This window comes from Westerdykella ornata (genome assembly GCF_010094085.1).
Source record: "Westerdykella ornata strain CBS 379.55 unplaced genomic scaffold EI97scaffold_3, whole genome shotgun sequence".
Classification (NCBI taxonomy): Eukaryota; Fungi; Ascomycota; class Dothideomycetes; order Pleosporales; family Sporormiaceae; genus Westerdykella; species Westerdykella ornata.
In genome coordinates this window covers 133,988-157,595 of record NW_022986853.1, presented here as the reverse complement: position 1 = coordinate 157,595, position 23,608 = coordinate 133,988, and the positions used below count along the sequence as shown (strand labels likewise).

Here is a 23,608-nt window from a genome sequence, read left to right as displayed (position 1 = left end):
CCCTCATTCAAGAAAGGCGCAGCATCGAGTTTTGGTAATCGAAACTGAAACTACCCTGTAAATATATTGCTTTCAGCATCCATGCCGTTCAGTGCGTCGTCATCTTATAGTCACCCCCCAGGAAGCAAACAGCCAAATCAAGACAGGAAGAACAGTAGTCGATCCATTCGAAAGCAAGATGATGTCCTACTACCATACAGAACTGCTGAAATAGGCCGAACAAGACACAAGCGCCGGCATACGAGGATTTCAAGACTCAATTCCTGCTTTTCCCCATCCAGAACGCCATCCCACCATCCCAACCTATCCATGAAAATATCCTTAACCCGACCTGAACCCCTAACCGAAACCAGCAACTCCAAAAGCGCCAGAGGCCAGAGTCACCAAGGCCACAATGCAGAAGAAGCCCCTGATTCGAACAGGCCAACCCAATGCAGAAGGGATTCCTACGCCTCCGCCACACTGGCCTTACGCTTCGCCAAATAGTACGTCAAAAGGTTGAGATGCTGTTCCCTCGCACCGGCAACCACCTTCCAGAACGCCTCGTTTTCGCTCCCAATCCTTCGGTGCAACGCAAGGCACAGCTCGACGTCGGCCTTGCGGACATCGGCATCCACGTCGTCCAGGCATTTGACGGCAAGCCTGCCCAACCGCGACGTCTGCTCGTCCGAAAGCGTCACACTCTTCTCGGCCGAGATAGCAATCAACGATGCAAGCGTGACAAGCCCCATTGTGACCGTGCGATTCGAAGCCGTATTCATGGTGTTCTCAGGTCCCTTTGAAGTGGTCGATGCACCGGGCATGGAGGGACCCGAGTCTTCCAGAAGCGACAGAACGGCATCGATGCAGTTCGAAGTCTGACCATACTTGACAATCTCGTCGGCAGTGGCTTCGAGATCGGTGGCGATGTGAGAGGTGTTGTCATACTGCGCCTTTGTGCGAAGTAGGGTGCAGAGTACGCGGGAGAAGTACTTGGCCGTTTCCTTGCGGTAGAGAGATAGCATGGCCCGGATCGTCGCGAGAGCCTGGACTTTCAGGTTGGCTGTTTTGGCGATGGGTGCCTTTAGGCTGTCGGGAGGAGCCTCGAGGTAGTCTAACGAAGCCAGGAGCAGTTCACCGAACTTTTCATCGTCAGTGCCCCAGATATCCTGGTTGGACTTCACCATATCCTGCAGCCGGCGGAACATGTGTGCTTCCACAGTACGGCTCTTAATCTTATTAATGCCGCTTGCAAGTAGCTGCCTATTTTTGAGAACCTCGGATCGGGAGGCGTCATTGCTCTCGGTTGTGGTGTTGCTTGCAATGCTCGTCGTTTTCTGCCGCCCTTGATTGTGCTCTTCCGTGCTCTCGCTCATCACTGCGTCTGCCTCTGTGAAGCCAATGGTCTGCCTTCGTTCGTTTGCGTGCTCGTTCACAGAAAGCTCTCCAAGAGGGCGTCTTTCCATGCCTTGGGTGCTTGTAAGTGTCTCCTCACCCACAAATGGATCGTCATAGACTCGGCCATCTTCCACGCTGTCGGTGCCGCGGGTGCTAGGACGCTCTGGTGAGGGCATCCGTGGACTGCGAGTAGCAGGAAGAGACACGTCCTGGAGGACGCCGATGGGATGGGGACTCTTCATCCCTGCTGGACGGGGACTAGCCACCGACAATCGCGCAGGAGATGCCGTTGGCTTTGGTGGGCTTCGCTGGGGCCCTTGTGATGTGGGGCGAGCAAGATTGGGGATAACCATGGTAAAGTTGTCATCATCCCCGAGATCTAGAGCGTCCGCATCCGTTGTAGGCTTGTCCAACCCAACCCGCTCCCGGAAGGGAAGGACGCCTGGTTCATGGTGGCTCTTTGATCTGGCGAAGGGCTTCACCAGGGTCAAATCTTCACCTTTGCCAGGACTTACGGCTGGGCTGGCATGTCGAGAGCTCACACTTGGCGTCTTCTCATGAGCAGTGGTATCGGCCGGCCTTGACTTGCTACCGATGGGACTCACGCTGGAACTGCTCTGCGTTTGAGCTCGAGACCGCACAGTGCTCTTTGGCGCCACAGACTTCTTGACTGTCGAAGCTGGAGTCCTTTCAGGTGTCATCGACGAGGTCACATTCTTTGCGGGGCGACGTGTAGCGTAAGGGTCCGCCGTTGCGGGTCGCGTCAGCTCTGGACGAGGACGAACGGGTCTGCGAACTGTGCCACTTAGCAGAGACCCGGTGCCCCCAGCGTTCGACCCTGCAACTGCCTTTGTCGACCCTGAGAGGGCAGATGGGGGTCGAGCCGTCGCGGACGATGCCGATGACGCGTTGGATACGATTTTGGAACCTAGGGACTTGGATGATTGAGTCTTCAGCGGGGTATAGCTGGCCTGAGCCGAGTTGGGGCGGTCAGGTACACCTTTAGCAGCAGCCAATTTGGCCCGTCTCTGTTCAGCGATTTTCTCCTTGAGGGCATTACGAGCGCTAGCAGGGCCACCCGGACCCACGGACTTCGAAAATGACGACGCACTGGATTGAGAGGATACTAATGGTGCATTGGGATTATTGGGGTCTTTCTCCAATCCAGTCTTCTCTCGCTTATCCAGGGTTGCAAATATGCTGCTGGGGTTAGCTTCCGGCTTAACGTGGTGTTTGGGATAACCTACGCTTCTGCTTTCTGAGGCCATATCAACGCGAAAGTCCAGTATGTGGATCGATAGGCTTCCCTGACTTTGGGGTTGGCATCGGTTAGCCCTCTCTTTAGGGTCTTCTCTAGCACTTCCATGCCCCCCGTGTGCTCCAAGGGCCCTTTGTGCTTCCTTATCAGGGTCTTGAACCAGCCGGCCGAGTATATTCGGGGCTGCACATTTTTGTCCTGCGACGCAAAGGTAAGGTGGTCCAACAATCGCTTGGAGTACGAAACACTGGAAAAGATGGTATCAACGGTTGCATTGCCGTTCTGAGCAGCGATATTCTTGGTCGCCGCGCACATCTTTACAAAATTCTGCAGCAGTATCTCGCTCCAGGGATCCATGGATGGTCCAAGTGTCCTCGCCAGGTCCTGGACAAGCTGGCAACCGTTGGAAGACATTGTGGTACGCAACGAGTTGCATACCTTGAGGATGCCATCCAGCAATCCTTTGATGCCTGCAACAAAGGACACATGGAACTCGGCGGGGGCATTGCCTTTGGTGATGCGACGCAGTTTGAGCGTGTTCTTATCTCGCTGCGACCAGTTGTGCTCCGTCTCCTTCCCTTCGAAGCAGGACGCCATGTCTCGAAAGATATCATCCAGCTCCCGTTGGGTAAACACATGGATAGGGTCCATGGGGACCACTTCAGCGGCGGGGCCCACTTCCGAAAGCATAGAATCCGCGATGCCACTCTCCGGTTGCAAAGAGTGCGCTCGTGCCACAGAGATGGGACGTGGCGGGTGGGGGGGCATTTCTGCTTCCACCATCATGGTGGGGGTATCGAGCTGCGAGATGATGTAGGAGGCGATCGTTTTCCGAACGTTGAACTGAACGAGCTGCTTCTTGAGGTTCACTTTGGCATGCTCAGGGGCATTACTGCAATGTATATGTCAGCTACTGGTCGCTGCAAGGTAAGTACTGTTTTGCGCACCGGAACAGTTCGACGACGGCGGTCTTAGCAGTCTCACGGACGCCGGCATCAGCGTCTTCCAGGTTTGCGATGAGGGCGGGGACAAAAGTGCGGAAGGGCAACCCTGCCGAGTGGTTCATCTTTTCCACGAGTTAGAGCTATGGCAGACACAAATGGAATATGAGCCGACCTTGACCACCCACTGCATGGATGCCTCCTTTGCGCGAGCATTGCTCCCCTTGATGGCATTGTCGCGAATCAGAGACTCTACATCGGCATGGGACAGGGGCCATAGATCGGCAAGTATGGAGGAGGCGGCGTTGCGGTGAGTTTCGCGGACATCACCTAGTCTCTCGAGGAGGATGGGGAGGAGCTTGGGCAGCTGCGAGGTGATGACGGCGGTTTGGTTTTGGAGCACGAGACGCTTGATGAAGTGGCTAAGGGTTGAGAAGCCGGTGGAGACGAGAGCGGCCGAGGTGGTAGTGGTGATGGCGAGGCGGAGGCATTCGAAGATAGGGGCCTGGCAGCTCTCGGGAACGCGACTGTGCTTGATGTCGGACTTGAGGTTGGTGAAGAGGGCCAGTTTCTGGTCCACGGCGGTTGAGGGCTTCTTGAGGGCGGCAAGGAGGGCCACGGTGTGCTCCTCCATGTTGGTTAATGTTATTGGGACAGTTCAGCAGCGTACGCGAACATTGGGTGGAGGGGTAGAGGGGTGGAGGGGGTGAAGAGGAGTTGTGATGAAGCCTGTGTTTGTCAACCTTGGGATGGTGTTGCACAGGCGCGCCTTGCCGTTTTCGGGTGTCATGGTTCCACAAAGGGTTTAGCGTGTTCCCCACGGTTGCCTATGAAACATGGATGCAGGTACCTTAAAGCAAAGGGTCGGCAGGAAGAACGCCTCACCTTCACCTTCACCAGCTACATTACTAACCTACTTAAATCAGTCCATCATCCTGTTCTTTCTCTCTCAGCTTGACATGCCGCTTGCTTTTCACGTTGAATTGAAACGCCTGCTAGCATCATGAGCAGAATGTCGCACGTCGATTTTCTTTCTGTATCACGCCCGTATCAACCTTTGAAGGTCTTCTCGGAGATCACATCCATACTTGATACATATCCAACCCGTTGCCCAAACCTCCTTGATGTGAGCGCATGATGAAGCCTGGTAGATTTGGCTCGCCGATATCGCCTCTTGCCGAGGAGCAATGTACTATGTTTCACAGTATCCCCCCACGCAATCAACTTGGAGCAATATCATTCATCACAGCCTACCCAGAAGTGGGGCCGACCCAATCTGAATTCAGTATGAGCGTGGACTTAGGGCATCCTCAATCCATGGATGGCGAATGGCTACCCCGCTCCCAAAGACCCCTCATAAGCTCTAATTATTTAAGACGGAGGGTTCCCCCACCCCTCCGTTCACTGTCCAGCAACCACCCACCTCTACCGGAAGAGAAATCCGTACTCATCTTGCCTTTCCCTTCATCCCCCGAGATCTGCTAACCGTGACGTAGAGCGCCAATCCAAAAGTAATACCCACCATGCATCGAGCCATGAACTCTGCGTGGGCATTAATCCAATGTCAAGGTATATCAGGGTTAAGTATGCTGAGCATGAACCGGTGTTCGTCTCCTGTGGCCTCGCTCTCTCTCCCATCTCGCGAGAGATCGAGCGCCCTGGTTTCGAGCTGAGATTATACGGTTGAACTTGATCAAGATCATACTTGCGCAAAGGACTCATGCCTGCCCCTTCCCCTCTTCCCCCTCTCTTTGACCTTCTTAACCAGTTGCAGGATATCCAAGCTCTACCTCGTCTTTGACTGATCCAAAATGTCTCCTCCTGCCGCTACTCTCGAAACTGTCACTCCTGTCAACACTGGGATGAGCTTCAAAAAGGATCTCGCCGTCAAGCCTCTTCCCACTGCCCAATCCAAGGCGCTGGCTGAGCTCCAAAACCAATGGGACTCCTTCACCTTTGCTCCCATCCGCGAGTCTCAGGTCTCGCGTGCCATGAGTATGTACTCTACGCCAGCCGTGACGGCTCGAGCTGACCATCGGTGTAGCCCGCCGCTACTTTGCCGACCTGGACAACTACGCCGAGTCTGACATTGTCATCATTGGTGCCGGTTCCTGCGGCCTGAGCACTGCCTACATGCTCGGCAAGCAGCGCCCCGACCTGCGGATTGCAATTATCGAGGCATCGGTTTCCCCCGGAGGTGGTGCTTGGCTGGGCGGGCAGTTGTTCAGCGCCATGGTCATGCGCAAGCCCGCCGAGGCGTTCCTCAACGAACTCGGAGTCCCTTACGAGGACGAGGGTGACTTCGTCGTTGTCAAGCATGCTGTATGATTGCGTATCGTTTCTTCGATAGCCACGCAGTACTGACATCTTGCAGGCCCTCTTCACATCCACACTGCTCTCCCGCGTACTCTCCTTCCCCAATATCAAGCTCTTCAATGCAACGGCAGTCGAGGATCTGATCACGCGCCCTGCTCCGACCGAGGCTGATCCCAACGCCGTCCGCATTGCTGGCGTCGTCACCAACTGGACGCTGGTCTCGATGCACCACGACGACCAGTCCTGCATGGACCCCAACACCATCAACGCGCCTCTCGTCATCTCGACCACTGGTCACGACGGCCCCTTTGGTGCCTTCAGCGTCAAGCGTCTCGTCTCCATGCAGCAGCTCGAGAAGCTGGGTGGCATGCGCGGCCTTGATATGCGCTCCGCCGAGGATGCCATTGTCAAGCGCACCCGCGAGGTCGTCAAGGGCCTTATTGTGGGTGGCATGGAGCTGAGCGAGGTGGATGGTGCCAACCGCATGGGTCCTACCTTTGGAGCTATGGCGCTTTCCGGTGTCAAGGCTGCTGAAGAGGCTCTCAAGGTTATCGATGAGAGGAAGGCGGAGAACGAGTACTAGCCTGAGTCGCGTACTGCCGTGCCCATATAGTCGCTCCTTCTTGCCGTAGATGCTATTCGTCCATGACCAAATATATGTCATTCGCTCATTTGTGGTTCATTGTTGCTCCTCGGATCCGAGGGAATCATCATTGTGCTCCACTAAGGCTGCTGTATGGTACCGTACCAACCAAGGTTGCTTTAATCCTTTGAGCCATGTGCTACAGTATGTTTGATTCAGAATGGGGAATAGAAGTTGGGATGGTTTCCAAGCCGCCACGTTGTCTGCACTAGGTGCATAAATATCTACTAATGTCGCTAGTACACCTAGCATCTGTCGTATGCGATAATGAAGGATTCCTGGCAGGGGTCAGGTGTATTCTTGGCACCTCACCAAAATCGTATGGGAGTTTGGAACGCGTCAACCACCACTTCGAATCGCCCATTTCTCTATAGAAAACCACTAGAATTGAGCAAGGTTTTGAGGCCATATTCGCTGTATGAATTACCCGATTAGGAAACTCTTTGGAGTAGCACTTTTGATGCATCGATAGGTCCCAATGCTGCGCCCATATGGGGTCTCCACACTGCCCGATATAATCGAGCACCCTCCTCCTCCTCGACCCATTGTCTCCATCCGTGGATTAAGCGATCGTACACGCCTCAATATAACTCGCTTCTTGTTACTTGGTTGGCACCCGCAATGGATTGCTGATCGGGAGGGCTGTTCAAAGTCTGCTGTCTATAATGTGACCAACAACTTGAAGAATTACGGCTCCATACGTAAGCCCTTACACAAGAAACTGGGCCACCCACCTGCTATATCAAAGGAAGATGGAGACGCACTCCTCCGTCACCTAATCAGTACTGGGTGGTTGTATCAGGACGAGATGGCGTACTGGTTATGGGTGGAGAGAGGCGTCCGAATAACTCAACCAAATATAAGCCGCTTTCTAAAGCGCATGAAGTGGAGTAGGCGTATGCTCCGTCCATATTCAATCAACCGTAATGAGGAGCTTCGTCAGTACTATCGTGACACCATGAGGCGTTACGCCGCGGAGGAGATAGTGTTTCTGGATGAATCTATATTCAATGAGAAGACTGGATGGAGGCATATGGCTTATGGTCCTGTTGGTAAGTAAAAGTAACAATACTAATGAAATAATAATCTAACTTGTACAGGGCACATCACTCGTTACGCCCAAGATATTAAGCGTGGTAATACCTGGGCAATTCTACCAGCCTACTCTATACATGGTTACATCCCTGGCTGTACGGCAATCAAGGAGGGTTATTTCAGCCACGAAGATTTTATCATCTATCTGGAAGAGACTCTGCTACCAAACCTACATGTTGTGTATGGCCCGAAGGCACTGGTTACTGTGCTTGACAATGTGTCAATTCACGTAAACGACGAGGTACGAAGCTTGATTGAAGGTGCTGGTTACTCCATACAATACCTGCCTCCCTACTCACCTGATTACAATCCAATCGAGCTCACCTTTGGAGTGCTGAAGGCATGGATTAAACGTAACTACATTTATATGAGGGATCGCTTTGGTGGAGACTTTGGAGCCTTCCTTCGAGTGGCAGTGAGTGAAAGTAGGTGCGATAGATTTACCAGAAAGCACTTTAAACACGCAGCTGGAGGGCTATATATTGAAGAAGCAGTACTGCTTCGTGCCAGGGCAGAGGTGAGGGGGCTTGAAAGGTGTGGAGACTTTAACTTTGAAGAGGAAGATTGAATATATTGATAGCTACTCCGCCCTTGTCAAGTTGACCAGACTATTGGCAGTATTATATATTTCTCTGAAACGCTTCACCTCATCTCTCAAATGCCGTACAATCCCATCTTTTAGTTTAAAGTGGTGGACTGCGAGCTTGTACAAATCTCCATCAATATTTGCCATCTTCTGTAGATCTTTGATTGTCCAAAACTCATCAATAGCTACTCTGCGTGCAGCTTCATATGGAGCTCGGTCCTCCTCCGGCTGCTGTGTAACAAGCCAGTTGAAAAAGTCCTTCACCGTCTGCCTTGTGTCTGGTTTGCCCTGTGAGATCGGAGGGCTTGAAGATGGGTTGTTTGGTAGCAGAGGGGTCGCAATTGATGGAGTAATAGGCCAGTAGGTGAGAGTTTGTGAAGGAGGTGCTAGCAAAGGAGGTGCTACTGGCAAAGGAGGCGCCATATAGTTAACCATTTGTGACGCCATCTAGCTCATTAATTGACCAGCCATCATCTTTTGCTGCGTTTTCAATATATCACCAAGCCGTAAGCCACTATCTGATGAAGATAACGAGGCTCCACGCTTTCTCTTCTTCCATTTATTATTTGGATTGACATGTAACTGATTGCCACGCACTCGTAGTGCCTCCACAATCCGGGGGTGAGGGCCATGGACTGAGGATTGCCCTTCTAAACAAGACCTTCCCCATGACTTTATATCGACGTGATGGATTGCGTAGTGCTCTGTCGGGTGTGGTGAATAGCACCAATATTTATAGTTTGAACAAGTTTCCTCTCGGCACTCCCACATTTTGTGGATTGCTGACTGATGGTCGATTGAAGCGGTTATCTCCTCCACCCGAGATAATGTACGGGCCTCTCTCAACAGCTGCTTTGTACGATAGGGTGTGGAGAGATCCTTATCTGGCTCCGATGAGGGTTCGTTTGCCGTAACTGCTTTGAATGCCTTCTGTAACCCATCAACTTTGATGGAGACTTCAAGCCGTACAGCAACACGAGCTACAGGCTTATTGTACCGCTTCAAATGGTCGTCGATCGACTCTACCAGTCTGAAATCCTCTGATATATCGAAATCTGTAAGGCTCAACTTCACCCAGCTTGCCTTAAGGTGCTCCACCTTGTACGAAACCTGCCGGGCTACCCAGTCATATGGCCTGCCTTGTATGGAGCAAGCTTCTGAGACTATCAAGGCCTCTACTTTGTCTTCGACTATAGACATAGAAAAGTCACGCCGAGGGATTGTTCCACTATCCTCTACCTCCTTCCTCTTGTTTACACGCAGCGTGTATTGTATTTCCAGATCGTATCTTGGTTCGGGAGGTGGTGGAGATGAGCTGAAGAAGTGGCGGATAGGTGACGGTGAAAGAGATATACGAGGAGGAGCGTTTAGATCTAGCAGATCAGCACCTGCTACACCAGAAACTACGCCAGGAGTTGCCCCATCACTAGTTTCTCTAGCCTCATTTTCTTCGGCATGTTCTTCTATCTCAGTGTTGGCATACGACTGCGACTGTTCAAGTGGAGCTGGCTGAGCTTGCTCATCCGCCCATTGTACCCTACCAGAACACGTAGGGCCAGAACGCATAGAGGCAATCTCCTTGGTGGGCACCTTCTTCGAGGCTTTTGAAGAGGCTTTTGGCTTTGCTTTTGTAGTCTTTGTGATGCGAGAGGAAGCTTTTAACGCGGTGGAAGCTTTGGACGTGGCAACGGAGGCTTTGGCTGAGGGTTTACGTACGCGGGGAGCTATCTGCAACACCAAAAGTTAGTCTATATAGGCATCCTGCCATACAAACTTACGGCTTCAAATTTGACGCGATAACTTCAAGTGATGGTGGAGATAACAGGCGATTCGAAGTGGTGGTTGACGCATTCCAAACTCCCATACGATTTTGGTGAGGTGCCAAGAATACACCTGACCCCTGCCAGGAATCCTTCATTATCGCATACGACAGATTCTGTGCAGTGTACATAGGCCCACGGGTTCCTGCCCCAGGGTGGTTAGGTATACACCAACAATTAAAAAGAAATCGTCGAGAAGAGAACCATGCTTTCTCGCAGGAGACTTTGATCCGAAACAGCATCAGCCCAGGTAACAAGGTGAGAAGCCAAAATCGCCCTGCATCCAGGTTCCAGCCTGTCAGGTGCAGCTCAGCTTCAGCATTCACGCCTTCGGACCCGCGGCCTCCGCGGCGTTCCGGTATATCGTAGGTACCTGCTGGGCACCCCAAAAAAGCCAACGACACGCGCGTCGGGCAACCACTTTTATGCTCACGTGTGATTGTTAGGGTAAGCTGGGGCCAAAGGGGGCGAACCCTTGTTCGACAAGTTCGCCATGCTTCAGTAGAAATAAAAATAAGAGCCGACGCTTACTTACCCAGCGAGTCGGTGGACCTTCTCTTCCCTACAACCCTTTCCAGGAGAGCGATTGATTTCCAGCGGTACCTAGAACTGTTGTATTTGCGTTTTCCTTGTGTACCTTCTTTGAGGAACTTATTCCCGATAAAACCGTAGAGCCCAGGACGTCCACGCTAAACCCAGCCCGCATCTATATAGACGCAGGGTCAGAACAAGAGCTATCGTCCCCGGAAAAGAGAGGAGTCGCCTCCACATTTAACGTGTCAGTCGTTGAAGGAACCATGGAAACAACACCTGCGCCTCTGGCACCCTTGACCACCGAGCAGCCATCGACATCTGCACCAGCACCAGAAACTCAGAAGAATGCGAATCCTCAGCCCACTTCAAATCCAAACAATGTGAAGATCAACATCACCACCTCATCAACCGGCTCCGACTATGCCACACCGGCCGCCACGCTCTTCGCTTCGGCCTACTCCACGGACCCCGTCTTCGCCTACCTGCTCAACAACCTGGGACCCAAGAAGCAGTCACGCGCAAGAGCGAAGCTGTTCGGCCTCCTCTGTATGCTCTTCGCAATGGATGGGCTCGAATTCTGGGAAGCTTCCATCTCTTCCCCATCCGACCCCAACAGGAACGAAGAAGGAGGGGAAGACGGCAAACCCCACTTCCACGCCGCTCTCGTCCTCGCGACCCCGGGCCCCAAAACCTCGTGGTCCGTCTCGGCGTCCACCATCTTCAACCTGCTCTTCCGCTCGGCGCTCCTGCCCTTCATCTTCCTCATCGGCCCCCGCCAATTCGGCGTCATGAACGGCGAGTACGCCTCCCTCTGCGAGCCGGTCAGGAAGGCGTACTTGGCCAAGACGCTGGGGACTGGCGAGGGCAAAGAGGACGAGTACTTTGAGGTCAAGCTCGTCGCCACGGACGAGGCGTATCGCGGGAGGGGCCTGTGTCCAGCGCTGATGAGGAAGGTGCAGGAGCGGGCGGCGAGGGAGGGGAAGCCCGTGTGGTTGGAGGCGAGCAATGCGAATGCTCGGCGGCAGTATTTGAAGCTGGGGTTCAAGGAAGTGAGGGAGGAAGGGCCATTGAAGTTGGGTCAGGGCAAGTGCGGGGAGGATGGGCAGAAGAAGAAGAAGGGCGAAGAGGGGGCGACGGGGGTCAGTGTTTGGCCGATGGTGTGGTGGCCGGAGGGTAGCAAATAGGTAGGAGGAAGTCCGAATCAGGGTGCAAGTTGTAAAATATCTATATACTTAATGTCTAGTTGGACACGAGGTGGGCCGGTGTAAAGTATTATTGTCTACAAAGCTGAGGCGATGTGAGGATATTGTTACATAGATAGGTATATCAAAGACGAACTAGGTAAAGCCAAAGCGTTTCCCCCCGTACCTGGCAGCGATATAGATGAAACGAAAGCAAGCCACCTAACAACAAGGGCATGCATGGAAACGAAGCTCTGGAGTCGTACCAACGGCTAGCCAATCGACTGGGAGAAGGAGTGGTGAATCCAACTCTGTGGGCCCTGAGTACTCTGATTCCAGTCTTGTGTGTAGAGTACCCATTGAAATATGTGGTTAGCGTTGTGTGTTGCAGTTTAAATTTGTTGCAGTGTTGAAGGACATTTTTCTTATAATCAAACCGTCCCAAGGGCGGGGGTTGAAGTGGTTGCAAGCAAGGGCAGATGAAACGACCGGGAAGGAAGGCGGTGGGCGTTGACGGACTCTGAAACGGCCGAGGGGGGTTGTGGACGAGGAATCTCTTGCCCATCTGATTATTCCCGAGTTCTAGGTTAGGGTCGTTAACATATTTAGTAGGTATGTACTTGTACACAGTAATAAGTTGCCGGGCGGATGCCCCTTTCCGATGAAATGCGGTCTATTTTCAGAGTCAACGAATTCTCCGCAAGGGACGCCGGTGTCTGCTGCGTTGTTGGCTGGACGATGTACTGTATGCCAGACGGCAAACTCTTTCAACCGACTGTTTCACAGGAGCTCCTGTACCTAGGGTATGAATCCGAGATCCTGCGAATCCCTCCGTTTTTCTTGCGGTCGCTCGAGGACCACGACGATCATTAATAAACTCTACCAGTGCGTTGGCGGAACCATCCATTACACCCTGCCCGTTTGCTTACACAGGGCACATGGACGGATCGTGCACATGCTGACGGGGTTGGGATTCTGCAAATGCGAAAGGCCTCTGTTGGACTGAGAGAGATGCCCCCAACATAGACTATACTGCCATACATAGGTACCCGCAACAGTAGTGGTGCATACTGTATACTTGTATACTGTAAAGCTGGATCGACGGTAGCCCCCAGCTCCCAGGGTTTGGCTGCCATAGATTGGCTGCCCTTCATTGGCTGGTGTGCACAGCGTCCTTCACCCTTCCCGGCCCCCAGCCAAGACCAACTCCCCTTCACCCTCTCTCCCCATACCCACGCCTCTTCTGCTGCTGCTGCTGGCTGTTGGCTGTCCACTACTTGTCCACTACTACTACTGTGCACTACTACTGTCCAGCTTCCCTACACCTCGCCCCTCCTGCTGCGCCCCCCCTTCCTTGCCGGGCCTACTTACATACTGTTCCTGAACGCCCTCCCCAAGCCACATGTCGCACCGCTAATCGCCTTTTTGGCTGCACCTCCACCTCCTCAACTCGCCCGCCCTCGCTCCTCCAAGGCCGCCCCCTCTTCTCTTCCCCCAGGCCTTCGCCTATTCCGCCCTTTGCCAGTCGCTCCCTCCCACACGAGTGTGTGTGTGCACTGCTGGCAGCCATGGACTCGCCCGGCGGCTATCCAGAGTCGCCTCTGGATCAGGACGACGTCGTCTATCCGTGCAAGGGATGCGGAGAGGTGAGCACCAGAAGCAACCTCCCGACAAGAGTCAAGTTTTGCTGACCCTCGCCCGTTGTCCAGATCCTCGAGGAAGGCAAGGCCTTCGAGCTGGGTGCGCATTCCCCCTCCTCCACCCACCCACACCTGCACTCTACACTCTGGCCCTCGCGCCCCTTCCCATCTCCTCCCCGCTTGCTCGAGAACCTTGGAACATGCTTGCGCTGACCCTTCACGACAGCTGGGAACCGATGGCACATCGACTGCTTCCGCTGCAACACCTGTGGCACCCTTCTCGACTCGGACGCGAACCTGCTCCTGCTCGGCGACGGCTCCCTGATATGCAACAACTGCACCTACAGCTGCAACCACTGCGGCAACAAGATTGAGGATTTGGCCATTCTGACGGGCGACCAGGCCTTCTGTGCCAACTGCTTCCGCTGCCGCAACTGCAAACGCAAGATTGAGAACCTGCGCTATGCCCGTACCTCCCAGGGCATCTTTTGCATGTCCTGCCACGAGTCCCTCATGGCTCGCCGACGCAAAAAGTCCAAGAAGCCTCCAGCCGCTGCTCCCGCACCCAAGGTAGACAAGTCGCTGCCAGCCTTGCCCCCCAACGCTGCGGTGCCCCAAGCCAACTTCACCCCCGACCTAGACACCTCCTCCGATGTCTTTTCCGAGCCACCCACCACTGAGCCTTCTCCGCGCCCGCCCCACCCCAAACGAACAGACTCGTCGCCTGCAACCTTTAGGCGCGATGCTTCTCCTGCCTCGTTGGAGGATCCCCGCAAAGGTACCTTTCCCGCCTACATGACGTGCCCTCTCCACATCCCATGCTTACTCTCCCTCACCAACAGACCACCTCACCCTCCCTGCGAGCACATACAAGGGGTCGAACCACTCGGAAGCATCCGATGCAAATGATGACGGCGTCCTGCTCCCATTTGCCCTAGATCCAAACCCTGCCCCGGGCCCTTCACCACTGGGCAAGTCAACCAAGTACCACGAAGTGACGGCGGAAACGAACCCACCACGCGTCGACAGCAAGCCCGGCAGAGACTATTTCAATCGTCCCTCCGGTAGCCACCGAGAGATGCTCAAGGAGAATCATTCGCGATCCACGTCAGTGGAGCGGCAGGACAAGAGTCCGCACATCGCCTTTCAGGAGAAGGGCCGCCAGCCTTCGGACCACCTGATGGATCCCAGCAGAAGACGCAAAGAGTCGGTCAATGACTCCCCATCACTCCATGACCGCGCTCGCAGCCAGCACGCCTCGCCTTCTTCGTCGCAATCGACAGACGCCTTCAAGCTGCAAGAAGTCCCCAAGCATAAGAAGGCAGACGCGAGGAAGAACTCAAAGTCGGACGTTTGGTCGCAGTCGCAAGGCCCATCCGGCACGGATGCAGCTGGGCGATTAATGAGCCCCCAGGAGTCGTCGTTGACGACGTCGCCTCTGCCGCTGGACTCCCGGTCCGTTCAGGAAGACTCTCCAGTCACCTCCGGCTCATCGTACAGCTCGAACCAGCACGTCGAAAGACCCGCGCGAGGGGATTCGCTCGCCACTGACCGCCCAGCACGAGGTGATTCGCTTGCAAATTCCAACCACAACCCTGCGCCATCCAGAAAAGAAGTGGCCTCTGCATCACCCGCAACCCCCACCGCTCATCCGTCTCAGAGCAATGGAGGCTATAACAACATGGGAAGCGCTCTTGATTCCCAGTACGACCACCCAGCTCTCCCTCAGCGCTCTGCAGGACGCCCGCAACCGCCTTCTGCCGATACTTTCACCTCTCCACGGGCTCCCCCTCCTCCTCCAGCGGGCCAAAGTCACAAGACGTCCGAGTCAGCCAGCACCCTGCAAAGCGACAATTCACAGCCTGTGCTTCCAACGCCTGGGCTGCCGCGCTATAGCGCTCAGGGTGACTTTTCCATGGACGAGGACTTTGCTCGTCTGCTGTCGGGTCAGGAACCTCACGAGAAGGAAGGCGGAGTGTTGCGCAGAGTGTCCAATGCCATGTCAAAACACGGCCGAAGCTTCAGCGACCGTGGCTCGGTGACCGGGAAAGGGCATAAGAAGTGGCCAACAAACGGATCGATTGAGATCAGCAGCCCCACGGTCGCCTCACCGGATTCAAAGGAGGAGGCGGTGAACCTGCGAAACGAGCTGCGCAGGGCCCAACAACGCATCGCCGAGCTCGAGGCCGAGAAGAACGGCCTGCAGGAGACTGTGCATAATGCTGCGGACATCAAGCAAGCCAACACGATCTTGAGGGAGAAGCGCAATACCATGGCTGTTTTGGATACCCAGCGCGAAATGCTCATTCGCGAGTTGGAGATCATGACGGACCACCTGAAGCGCGCAAAGGACAATGGCCAGACCATTGACATCAACTCGCTCAAGTCGGACATACTCAAGGACTTTGCCAACTCGCTGCAGCGGCTGAAGGATCAGCTGGGCGGTCAAATCGAAGAGCTAATTTCGAGACGGACAGAGCTTACCGATGAAATATCGAACCTCATTCAAATGAAGGATAAGGGTTTCCAGGAATACGAGTCGCTAAGTGCCCAAAACACGAAGCTGTCCAACATGAACCGGGACCTCATCGAGTCGATACAGAAGACGCTCAAGGATAATAAACACCACAACGGCGCGCGGTCCATTGATATCGGTCAGTCCGGGGCCAGCGGCTTGGGCATCTACCACAGCCACCACAAAGGCGGCAAGTCTGATATTTCCATAGACATACAGGGTCTGCCTCATGACGCATCCTACTCTAACCTCCACGATGCCGAGAGCGAAGCCACCGTTGCCCAGCCCAAGGTCGTCAATATCAGCAAGACAGGGAGAGCGAACAAGTTCAACTGGAAGAAGGGCGGTCAAGTCATCACCAAGAACGTGACGAAGGGCTTCAAGAGCACGTTCGGTTCGGATCAGCGGCGCGAAGAAGAATACAGTCAAAAGAGTATTACCATCGGGTCACCCTACGGCCCTGTTGTGCAGAGTCAGCCAGACTTTGCGTCCATGACTGCGTCCATGTCTAGTTCAACCAAGAGCAAGGAGGATGGCAACCAATCCCGCGGCTGGTTTGGCGGCAAGCCCAACAGCAACAACAACATCAACAACAAGGGCCAACAGGATCGCCTGAAGAACCTGCAGCATAACAACAGCACCAGCAATCTACTCGGTGAAAGTAGCTCCACTCTCTTTGGCTCCGACCTGACCGCTCGATGCGAGTTTGAGAAGCGCATGATCCCCGCTATTGTCAGCCGATGTGTGGAAGAGGTCGAGTTGCGAGGTATGGATGTCGAAGGCATCTACCGCAAGAGCGGTGGCGCGTCGCAGGTCAACCAAGTCAAGTCCGGTTTCGAGAAGAGCAACGACTACGACATTTCCGATCCGGATCTCGATATCCATTCGGTCACTTCAGCCCTGAAAAACTATTTCCGCAAGCTCCCTATTCCATTGATTACGTTTGATGTCTATGACCAGTTCCTGGAAGCCGGCCGTGAGTGCTGTCCGGCAAATAGCGTAGATTCCCCGCTAATCAGAAACAGGAATCGAAGACCCAGATCGAAAGGCCAAGGCGATGATCAGTGCAATCAACGAGATACCTCGTACGCATCGCGATTGCCTGCAGTTTCTGGTATTCCACTTGTCCCGTGTGATCCAGCACTCAAAAGAGAACCTCGTAAGTGCCCCTGGAAAATAGCAACCGCCGTACACCCGACTTATACGTTATCAGATGTCGGCTCTCAACCTCGCGGTTGTCTTCGCGCCAACGATTATGCGCCCGATGGATATCCAGCGCGAACTCACCGACGCCCCTCTCCAGCGGAACGCAGTCCAATACCTTCTGGAGAACCACAAATATATCTATGGTAGTGCGGATTGAAAATCCGAGTGAAACCCAACAATACCCACCACCCTGTGTCTCTTCCTATCCAGCCGGACAATTCGTATTCCTTTATAGCGACTTTGTAATAACCCCGCCGCGCTTCCTGTACATGTGCAGCGTTTTCTGCGCTACCAGGCTGCATGCGCGTTCGAGCGAACTAGCACGGCGTTCGATTGTCCATTTGCACCACTGGCTTCTGCGCATAGCGTTGTTTCACGATGAAAAGATGTTTCCTTCTTGCTGTCCCTTCTCGTTTTTGCCAGCTTGGGTCTGGCGTTCGTCGATTTCTGACGGCCGCTTGTGTACGGCATGTCGCGCTTGTTTTGCTTGGATGCCAGAGTGATTCTCTGTCGGTTTTTCGTTGTATGATATCGTTTTCCTCTTTACGGGTGACCAGGCGAGGCGAATGGATGTGAACGTACGCGTATAGAGCGGAGCGAGCGCTTGCAGAAGCTGAGCTCGACCTGCAATCCCATCTGCGTGGGACGACGGAAGAGTGAAGTTGCCTGGTGGAGGAAGGGGAGATGTTCATATACCCGTTTGAGTGGGGAGGGCAGCGGAGAGCAGGAGCAGGAGAGGGAGGATAGGTTATCTCGATGTGCTGGCCTAGATAGACTAGCGTGTGCCCGTGTGCGTTCGGCGTAAATGAGACACAATGTCGGTCTCTGATCCGGCCGGTTTATCTGGAATCGTCTCCGGAAATGTTCCTCGTTTGGTGAATCCACTTTCACGACCTACTTGGAGCGGGTTGCCACGTCCGACTCGACCACCTCTCTTTCCCCTCCCTTTGCAGATCCTCTGTAGGCGAGACTACCTAGTCAGCCCAACTAGATTGGGTACCACCTGATGATGCTGATAGGTAGAGCCTCGTTATAGAGCTGAATGTTATTACGTAGCTAGTGCAAAAGAGCAGCACGGAGGCAGTGTATGTAGGGGGGTTATTCAGTCGGATGTGAGGGAGCCAGCACCGTGCCTTGACCTTCCGCTCGAAACCCCTTCTTTGCGTGGGATCAGTCACTAGGCACGTCTAGAGCGGGCATATGTGAGTTGCCCATAACGTTACCATTCCGCTAAAAACATGACGCCTGTGTCAACTAGCTTCATTCTACGGCCGCTTCATGTCCTACGCCACTTGTGTCGCCTTCAAATTCCCCGTTAGCCGACTCAGCACCTCTTGTCCCGGGTGTGCTACAAGTTAAAGAGTGATACCCTTACCTACCTCCAACTGCTATACTAATACTGAGCAGGTAAAAGGATATTCCAATCGTATCGAGGAACTCAGGTGCCTTTACCCTCCTAGCTACGTACGCCCCTAGAAGTTACGGACCAGCCCTAAATATATATATATATATACATAGATATATTCCTCTTTTTTTAAAAAAAAGGAAAAGATTTATAGGCCACAGCAAGACTCGAACTAGGGCCCTCCAAATGGCAATAAAAAGGTCGACCGGGCCGAATCGGTGCAATACTGCGTGACTCTTGCCTTTTGGAAGCCGATAGACCTTTTTCGCTATCCTGTACTCAGGGCGAAAGTAAGGAAAATAATTGTCACTTATATACCAGAAAATAAATTAGTTGTAGTTACAGAAATAACCAGACACGAGATATTTTCACGTGCCGAAGACAAACGCAGGAAAGTGGTAGCGGCGTTCAGGGCAACGATTCCACGGCTCTACCTTCATCAACACCCCGACCTTCCCCCTGGTTTTCATAGTCCATCCTCTCCTTCTCCTTCTCCTTCTCCTTCTCCTTCTCCTTCTCCTTCTCCTTCTCCTTCTCCTTCTCCTTCTCCTTCTCCTTCTTCCCTCTCTCCTTCTTCCCATCGCTACTACCACTTGCACTGGCTCTCTCGTCAGATCGGTGCCTTCTCCCTTCATCAGCGTATGCCTGCCTCTCCGGAAGCAGCATTTCCCGTTCTCTCCTCTTCGCCACCCTTATCAAAGCCTCGCACAGCCGGTTCAGCAGCCACTGACTCTCAGTCAGACCACTGACCAACGGGCTGTCCTCGCCGATCCAGTCCCATTCGACGAAGACGCCTTCCTCTTCGTCTGCATTCTCCCAGGACAGCCGGATCAGCTGACTAAACGAGAACCATTCGTCCCACGAATAACTCTTCGGCGTCGGCAGACAGAGATGGCCGGCCACATCGTTGATGCACTCCGCCAACCGGCGAGATAGCTCTTGAGGCGAAGGCACATGTTGAATATCATGTTCAGCCTCCAGGACCCGAACCGCCGGCCTCTCCCCGCCATCCACGCCCGGGGTGTCGCCTTGGGGTGGGATCGCTGCATCAACCCGTTCAAAGCTCCGCCCATCACTCCCGACAGCTGCCTCAGGATCCAAAGTCTCGAACCCTCGTTCGACCCTCTTCTTCAAGGCACGGGCCTCCTCCTTACTCTGGATCCGGGCTAGAAGCCACGGATGCTTGTTGAGGAAGTTGCGCCATATGCCTTGCTTTGGGAGGACGGTGAAGTCGGCCAGTGCACTGGACCACCTCTTGAACTTCGCTACAACGGTGTCTCCCAGATGTGACACGAGTACTGTCATGGTAGGCACTGCAATGACACTCCAGATGACGAAGAAGCAACGTCCCGCGTTGGACTTCGGCGCTATGTCTCCATAGCCAATGGTCAGGAGGGAGATGTAGCAGAAGTAGAGCGCATTGAAATAAGACATTGACTGAACCGTTCTCTCGCATCTCCAAAACACCACGGCGCCTATGCACCACAGAATGGTGAACGCGATGATTGAGAACGTCACTGCGCCCCATTTCTTCAGCCTGTGAGCGCGTTGCTGTATGTGTCTCATGGCATCGAACCGATCCTTCTCCTCGCGCATGATGATGGGAGGAGGTTGGCGGACCGTGCTCAAGGGGTTCGGCGTAGAATCGAGGATTTTCCTCCTCCATTCCCGCAATTGATAGGGCCTGCTGATCTTTCTGTCCCTGACACTGCGGTTGCGTATCAAGTGATGGACTTCGTGTTCGCGAGCTCGGAGATCGAAGGAGCTGCTGACCGTTCGTTGAAGGGTACGTTCCCGCATGCAGTGCACCCTCTTCTGGACGATATTCTCAGTCGACATCTGCCTCATAAATTTGTAAATTGAGGAGATGACCAAGGCTAGAATGATGATGCCACCGACGGCGTAGGGAAAGATGAGACCTCGGCCTAGGCTGGTCGTGGGGGAGAGGTCGCCGAAGCCAACCGTCAATATTGTCACGTCGCAAAAGTACAGCTTGACCGAATAGTCAGTGGACTGGAACGACACTTCGAATGGAACCGACCTACTGCGTCTGAAAACTGCCAACCCGTTTGGCCTGCTTCCTGCTCTATGGCGGAGAAGACGCCTGCTCCTCCGGCCAGCCAGATAAAGAGGGCCATTGTCTGCAGGATGAGGGTCCGCTGGGCGTCGGTCAACTTGAATTCGCTCGGGTAATGGCCTCGGAAGTAGCCAAACATGTTGATCATGAGGATAATGGAGCAGAACATGTAGAAGACCGCGGCTGAAACTGCATACCAGTAGGCCTGGGTGTAGATTTGATCCGGGCGGCTGGGCGGCGCATAGATGTTCATGGAGAGGGTGATACCCATGAGCTAGAAGACTTAGAAAAGGGTTGGCCAGAAGGACCCGGCGTTATACGACATAGACTATCACTTACCAAACCGGTTGCAAGGTACCAAAAGAAGATGGTCATAGGTAGCGCAATGAGGTATCGCACCCGTTGAGTAAAGTTTAGCAAGAGGAACACGTTCCCTATAAAACCACAAACCAAGCTCCCTACGTTAAGCCAATAGATCCTAGGTGATGTTAGCCCTGCTAGCTGGCGTTCGTTCAGAGGGGCAGGTCATTACCAGGAGGGATCTTTAATGTTGATACCGTTATATTGAGGGACAAACTCTCCGTTGATGAAGACGATTGCTGTCCAAGGATTGACTAGGGCCGCAAGTGAGGAGACATTGGCGAGGGGGCCGATCGTGGCAGCTAGTAGTCTTTAAAAGCGTTAGTCAGGCAGGCTGGAAATATCACCACTGATGAAGTAATTACGGGACTGCGGTGGAAGCGAACCACCAGTGGCTGTGAGGACTTGTCAGCACCTATAAACTTTTACAAATGCGGTAGAGTGACTGGGTCGTGGCCTACGTCTCCTCGCCCTCTTGGTACTTCTTGCGTAGTGTCCATCTTGCCCTCTCTGGTGCACTAGAACCACTGGGGGGTATTACGCCGTCGGTAGGTCCACCATAATTAGGGACAGCAGTGGAGCCGCTGCACCTGTTTCCAGAAGCACCGTCTTTCTCGAGGTTACCAGACGGATTCTCCGTTTCTGGCGAGGGAGATGAGGCCATGCTTCAGTTCAAAGGGAATCCATGTAGAGGCTTGGAACGCAGGCATTATCTGGAAACCTCTAGCATATGGAGAAGGTCGTGAGAGGAGCACCTGGAGAGAGTTGGGTCTGGGGTGAGGTTGGGTGCAAATGTGGCGGCAGTATCACGGAGCTGTCGAACAAAGGCGATAAGAGTTGAGCTATTCAAGGATTCTTACAAACACGTCAGCGCCAGCGGAGGAGAGGGAAGAAGATGCATGCGTTTGGAGACATGCTAAGGGGTTGGATGCCTTATGACCAGGCCGCAGAAGGAGTGAGGCCTTGTCACATTCCAACGTCGCGTGCATGTTGTGGGAGAGACGTCAGAGGATCTGAGCTATACGAGCAGTCCGTCTCCCCACCACACCCAACGCGGCCAAGACCCCGCGTCGCCGGTTTGCCACCTGGGCATTTGTGGGAAGCAGTCTACTTCTACGTCCAATTCCTGCCAACAGTGGTAAAAGAACCGCTCGACTGGACTACAGAGTGCTGCATCCGCATTCTGGGATTCCTGGCAAATGGGAAAGAGAAATCATTGTTCCTGCTTCAAAGCTCTTACACTCTACCTACCTCTATGGACAGATGACTAAGCAACAAGGGATAAGGGATATTCATCTACTGCGCCTTCAACTTCTCGGTCAGCTCGGGTACCTTTTCAAACAGATCTCCCACTAGTCCCACATCCGCTACTTGGAAGATGGGGGCCTCGGGATCCTTGTTGATGGCAGCAATGACCTTGCTGTCCTTCATCCCGGCAAGATGCTGGATTGCGCCAGAGATACCGGCGCAGAGGTACAGCTGAGGAGCGACGTTCTTTCCAGTCTGTCCAACTTGTAAGCTGTTATCTGCGAATCCGCTATCGACGGCGGCCCTGGACGCGCCAATGGCCGCACCAAGAGCGTCTGCCAGAGGAGGGATAAGCCTGTCAAACTCCTCCTTCGACTTCAATCCACGGCCACCTGATACCACCCTCTCTGCGGAGCCCAGATCCGGCCGGTCTGATTTTGCAAGGTCCTCCGAGAGCCACTCGGTAGGAGACTCGACCTTGGGGTCAACACCCTCCTCCACTGCTGCCGATCCACCCTCCGTCTCGGGGGTAGGGAACGCAGTACCTCGCACGGTGAGGATTTTGATGGGATCCAAGGATTGGACGGTAAGGATGGCGTTCCCGGCATAGATGGGTCGCACAAACGCTGCCCGTATGTGAGCGACATGGCAGAATCATTCCCGCGAATAGAGTCTACTCACTGTCCTCGCTCTCAACCCCAGTCACGTCTGAAATCTGTTGACTGTCGAGAAGGGCTGCAACTCGAGGAAGCAAGCTCTTCCCAAAGGCACCGTGTGCAGCAATGAGATGTGTGAAGCCGCCCTTCTTAACGTTCTCAACCAGCAACGGCGCCCAATTCTCGGGCAAACCCTGTGTTCCGGTCAGCCCCGTCTCTTCGATTGTAGAGTGGCTCGTACCCGATCATAAGCGCCATTCTCAATGTATATTATCTTCTCCACACCCTTCACCTTCGCCGCCGCCTCTGCCACGGCCTTCGCCCCGCTTCCAGCGACTAAACCAGTCACTGAACCACCAATCTTCTGTCCTGCCGCTACTGTAGCCAGCGATTGTACACTGAGCTTCCCATCTCTTTGCTCAAGGACCGCCAGGGTTGAGAGTAGCCGCGCGATTGCCGAATACTGAGGGACGACAGTGGGTTGCGAAAGGCGGAACTGTGTCCGTGCCTGGCGGAGGACGGACCGAGGCGCGAGGGAGAACATGTCCGGGGATGGTCGAACAGATCTGGAGGGAGGAAGCAAGGGAAAGAGGCGTGCAGAAAGATGAGATGGCACACCGCTGGAATTGAGGAAGTTGTGTTAAGCCACCTTCTCACGCAACAAGCACTCGGAAGTCCTCGGCTGTCCGCTCGCCTTTGCGCGGCCCTTGCCGGGTTCCACCAAATGTTCGTTGCTGAATCAAGCTTTTT

The 23,608-nt window shown here is 53.9% G+C and overlaps 7 protein-coding genes across 7 annotated transcripts; 3 read left to right on the top strand and 4 right to left on the bottom strand.

Moving 5' to 3' along the window:
- Positions 1-156: 156 nt before the first annotated feature.
- On the bottom strand, positions 157-4,285 carry EI97DRAFT_391888 (uncharacterized protein). Its single transcript, XM_033796254.1, has 4 exons — positions 3,752-4,285; positions 3,583-3,701; positions 2,625-3,527; positions 157-2,577 (listed from the first exon to the last, which is right to left on the bottom strand). Exons 1-4 carry the CDS (start codon positions 4,208-4,210, stop codon positions 447-449), a joined length of 3,612 nt encoding a protein of 1,203 aa, XP_033656751.1. The 5' UTR covers positions 4,211-4,285; the 3' UTR covers positions 157-446.
- A 1,102-nt stretch (positions 4,286-5,387) lies between these two features.
- EI97DRAFT_371401 (Thi4-domain-containing protein) lies at positions 5,388-6,475 on the top strand (the record flags this gene model as incomplete). The annotated part of the gene is made up of 3 exons (XM_033795285.1): positions 5,388-5,571; positions 5,621-5,898; positions 5,951-6,475. 3 exons carry the CDS (start codon positions 5,388-5,390, stop codon positions 6,473-6,475), a joined length of 987 nt encoding a protein of 328 aa, XP_033656750.1.
- Positions 6,476-8,212: 1,737 nt separating this feature from the next.
- Positions 8,213-10,262, bottom strand: EI97DRAFT_430303 (uncharacterized protein). The gene is made up of 2 exons (XM_033797648.1): positions 9,995-10,262; positions 8,213-9,944 (listed from the first exon to the last, which is right to left on the bottom strand). The coding sequence occupies exon 2, from the start codon at positions 9,780-9,782 to the stop codon at positions 8,664-8,666; it is 1,119 nt and encodes a 372-aa protein (XP_033656749.1). The 5' UTR covers positions 9,783-9,944; positions 9,995-10,262; the 3' UTR covers positions 8,213-8,663.
- A 191-nt stretch (positions 10,263-10,453) lies between these two features.
- EI97DRAFT_430302 (uncharacterized protein) lies at positions 10,454-11,921 on the top strand. The gene has a single exon (XM_033797647.1). It carries the CDS (start codon positions 10,834-10,836, stop codon positions 11,752-11,754), a length of 921 nt encoding a protein of 306 aa, XP_033656748.1. The 5' UTR covers positions 10,454-10,833; the 3' UTR covers positions 11,755-11,921.
- Positions 11,922-13,319: 1,398 nt separating this feature from the next.
- EI97DRAFT_455483 (RhoGAP-domain-containing protein) lies at positions 13,320-17,269 on the top strand (the record flags this gene model as incomplete). Its single annotated transcript, XM_033800651.1, has 6 exons — positions 13,320-13,397; positions 13,461-13,491; positions 13,618-14,169; positions 14,234-16,882; positions 16,932-17,065; positions 17,120-17,269. The coding sequence occupies 6 exons, from the start codon at positions 13,320-13,322 to the stop codon at positions 17,267-17,269; spliced, it is 3,594 nt and encodes a 1,197-aa protein (XP_033656747.1).
- Positions 17,270-18,838: 1,569 nt separating this feature from the next.
- Positions 18,839-21,718, bottom strand: EI97DRAFT_168642 (voltage-gated potassium channel). Its single transcript, XM_033793403.1, has 6 exons — positions 21,416-21,718; positions 21,320-21,349; positions 21,127-21,264; positions 20,934-21,072; positions 20,563-20,868; positions 18,839-20,509 (listed from the first exon to the last, which is right to left on the bottom strand). The coding sequence occupies exons 1-6, from the start codon at positions 21,616-21,618 to the stop codon at positions 18,926-18,928; spliced, it is 2,400 nt and encodes a 799-aa protein (XP_033656746.1). The 5' UTR covers positions 21,619-21,718; the 3' UTR covers positions 18,839-18,925.
- Positions 21,719-22,250: 532 nt separating this feature from the next.
- On the bottom strand, positions 22,251-23,402 carry EI97DRAFT_371258 (electron transfer flavo protein-like protein subunit alpha; the record flags this gene model as incomplete). Its single annotated transcript, XM_033795277.1, has 3 exons — positions 22,251-22,828; positions 22,884-23,052; positions 23,100-23,402. 3 exons carry the CDS (start codon positions 23,400-23,402, stop codon positions 22,251-22,253), a joined length of 1,050 nt encoding a protein of 349 aa, XP_033656745.1.
- Positions 23,403-23,608: the final 206 nt, after the last annotated feature.

Excerpts from the sequence above, each read along its gene's own strand:
- EI97DRAFT_430303 (XM_033797648.1), bottom strand. The coding sequence starts at position 9,782 with ATGCGTTCTGGCCCTACGTGTTCTGGTAGGGTACAATGGGCGGATGAG.
- EI97DRAFT_168642 (XM_033793403.1), bottom strand. The coding sequence starts at position 21,618 with ATGGCCTCATCTCCCTCGCCAGAAACGGAGAATCCGTCTGGTAACCTC. Across the intron at positions 21,265-21,319 it reads TTCGCTTCCACCGCAGTCCC|ACTACTAGCTGCCACGATCG; the intron begins GTAATTACTTCA and ends ACGCTTTTAAAG. Across the intron at positions 20,510-20,562 it reads GTTGGCAGTTTTCAGACGCA|CTGTACTTTTGCGACGTGAC; the intron begins GTAGGTCGGTTC and ends TATTCGGTCAAG.
- EI97DRAFT_430302 (XM_033797647.1), top strand. The coding sequence starts at position 10,834 with ATGGAAACAACACCTGCGCCTCTGGCACCCTTGACCACCGAGCAGCCA.
- EI97DRAFT_391888 (XM_033796254.1), bottom strand. The coding sequence starts at position 4,210 with ATGGAGGAGCACACCGTGGCCCTCCTTGCCGCCCTCAAGAAGCCCTCA. Across the intron at positions 3,702-3,751 it reads CCATGCAGTGGGTGGTCAAG|ATGAACCACTCGGCAGGGTT; the intron begins GTCGGCTCATAT and ends CTCGTGGAAAAG. Across the intron at positions 3,528-3,582 it reads GCCGTCGTCGAACTGTTCCG|TAATGCCCCTGAGCATGCCA; the intron begins GTGCGCAAAACA and ends TATACATTGCAG.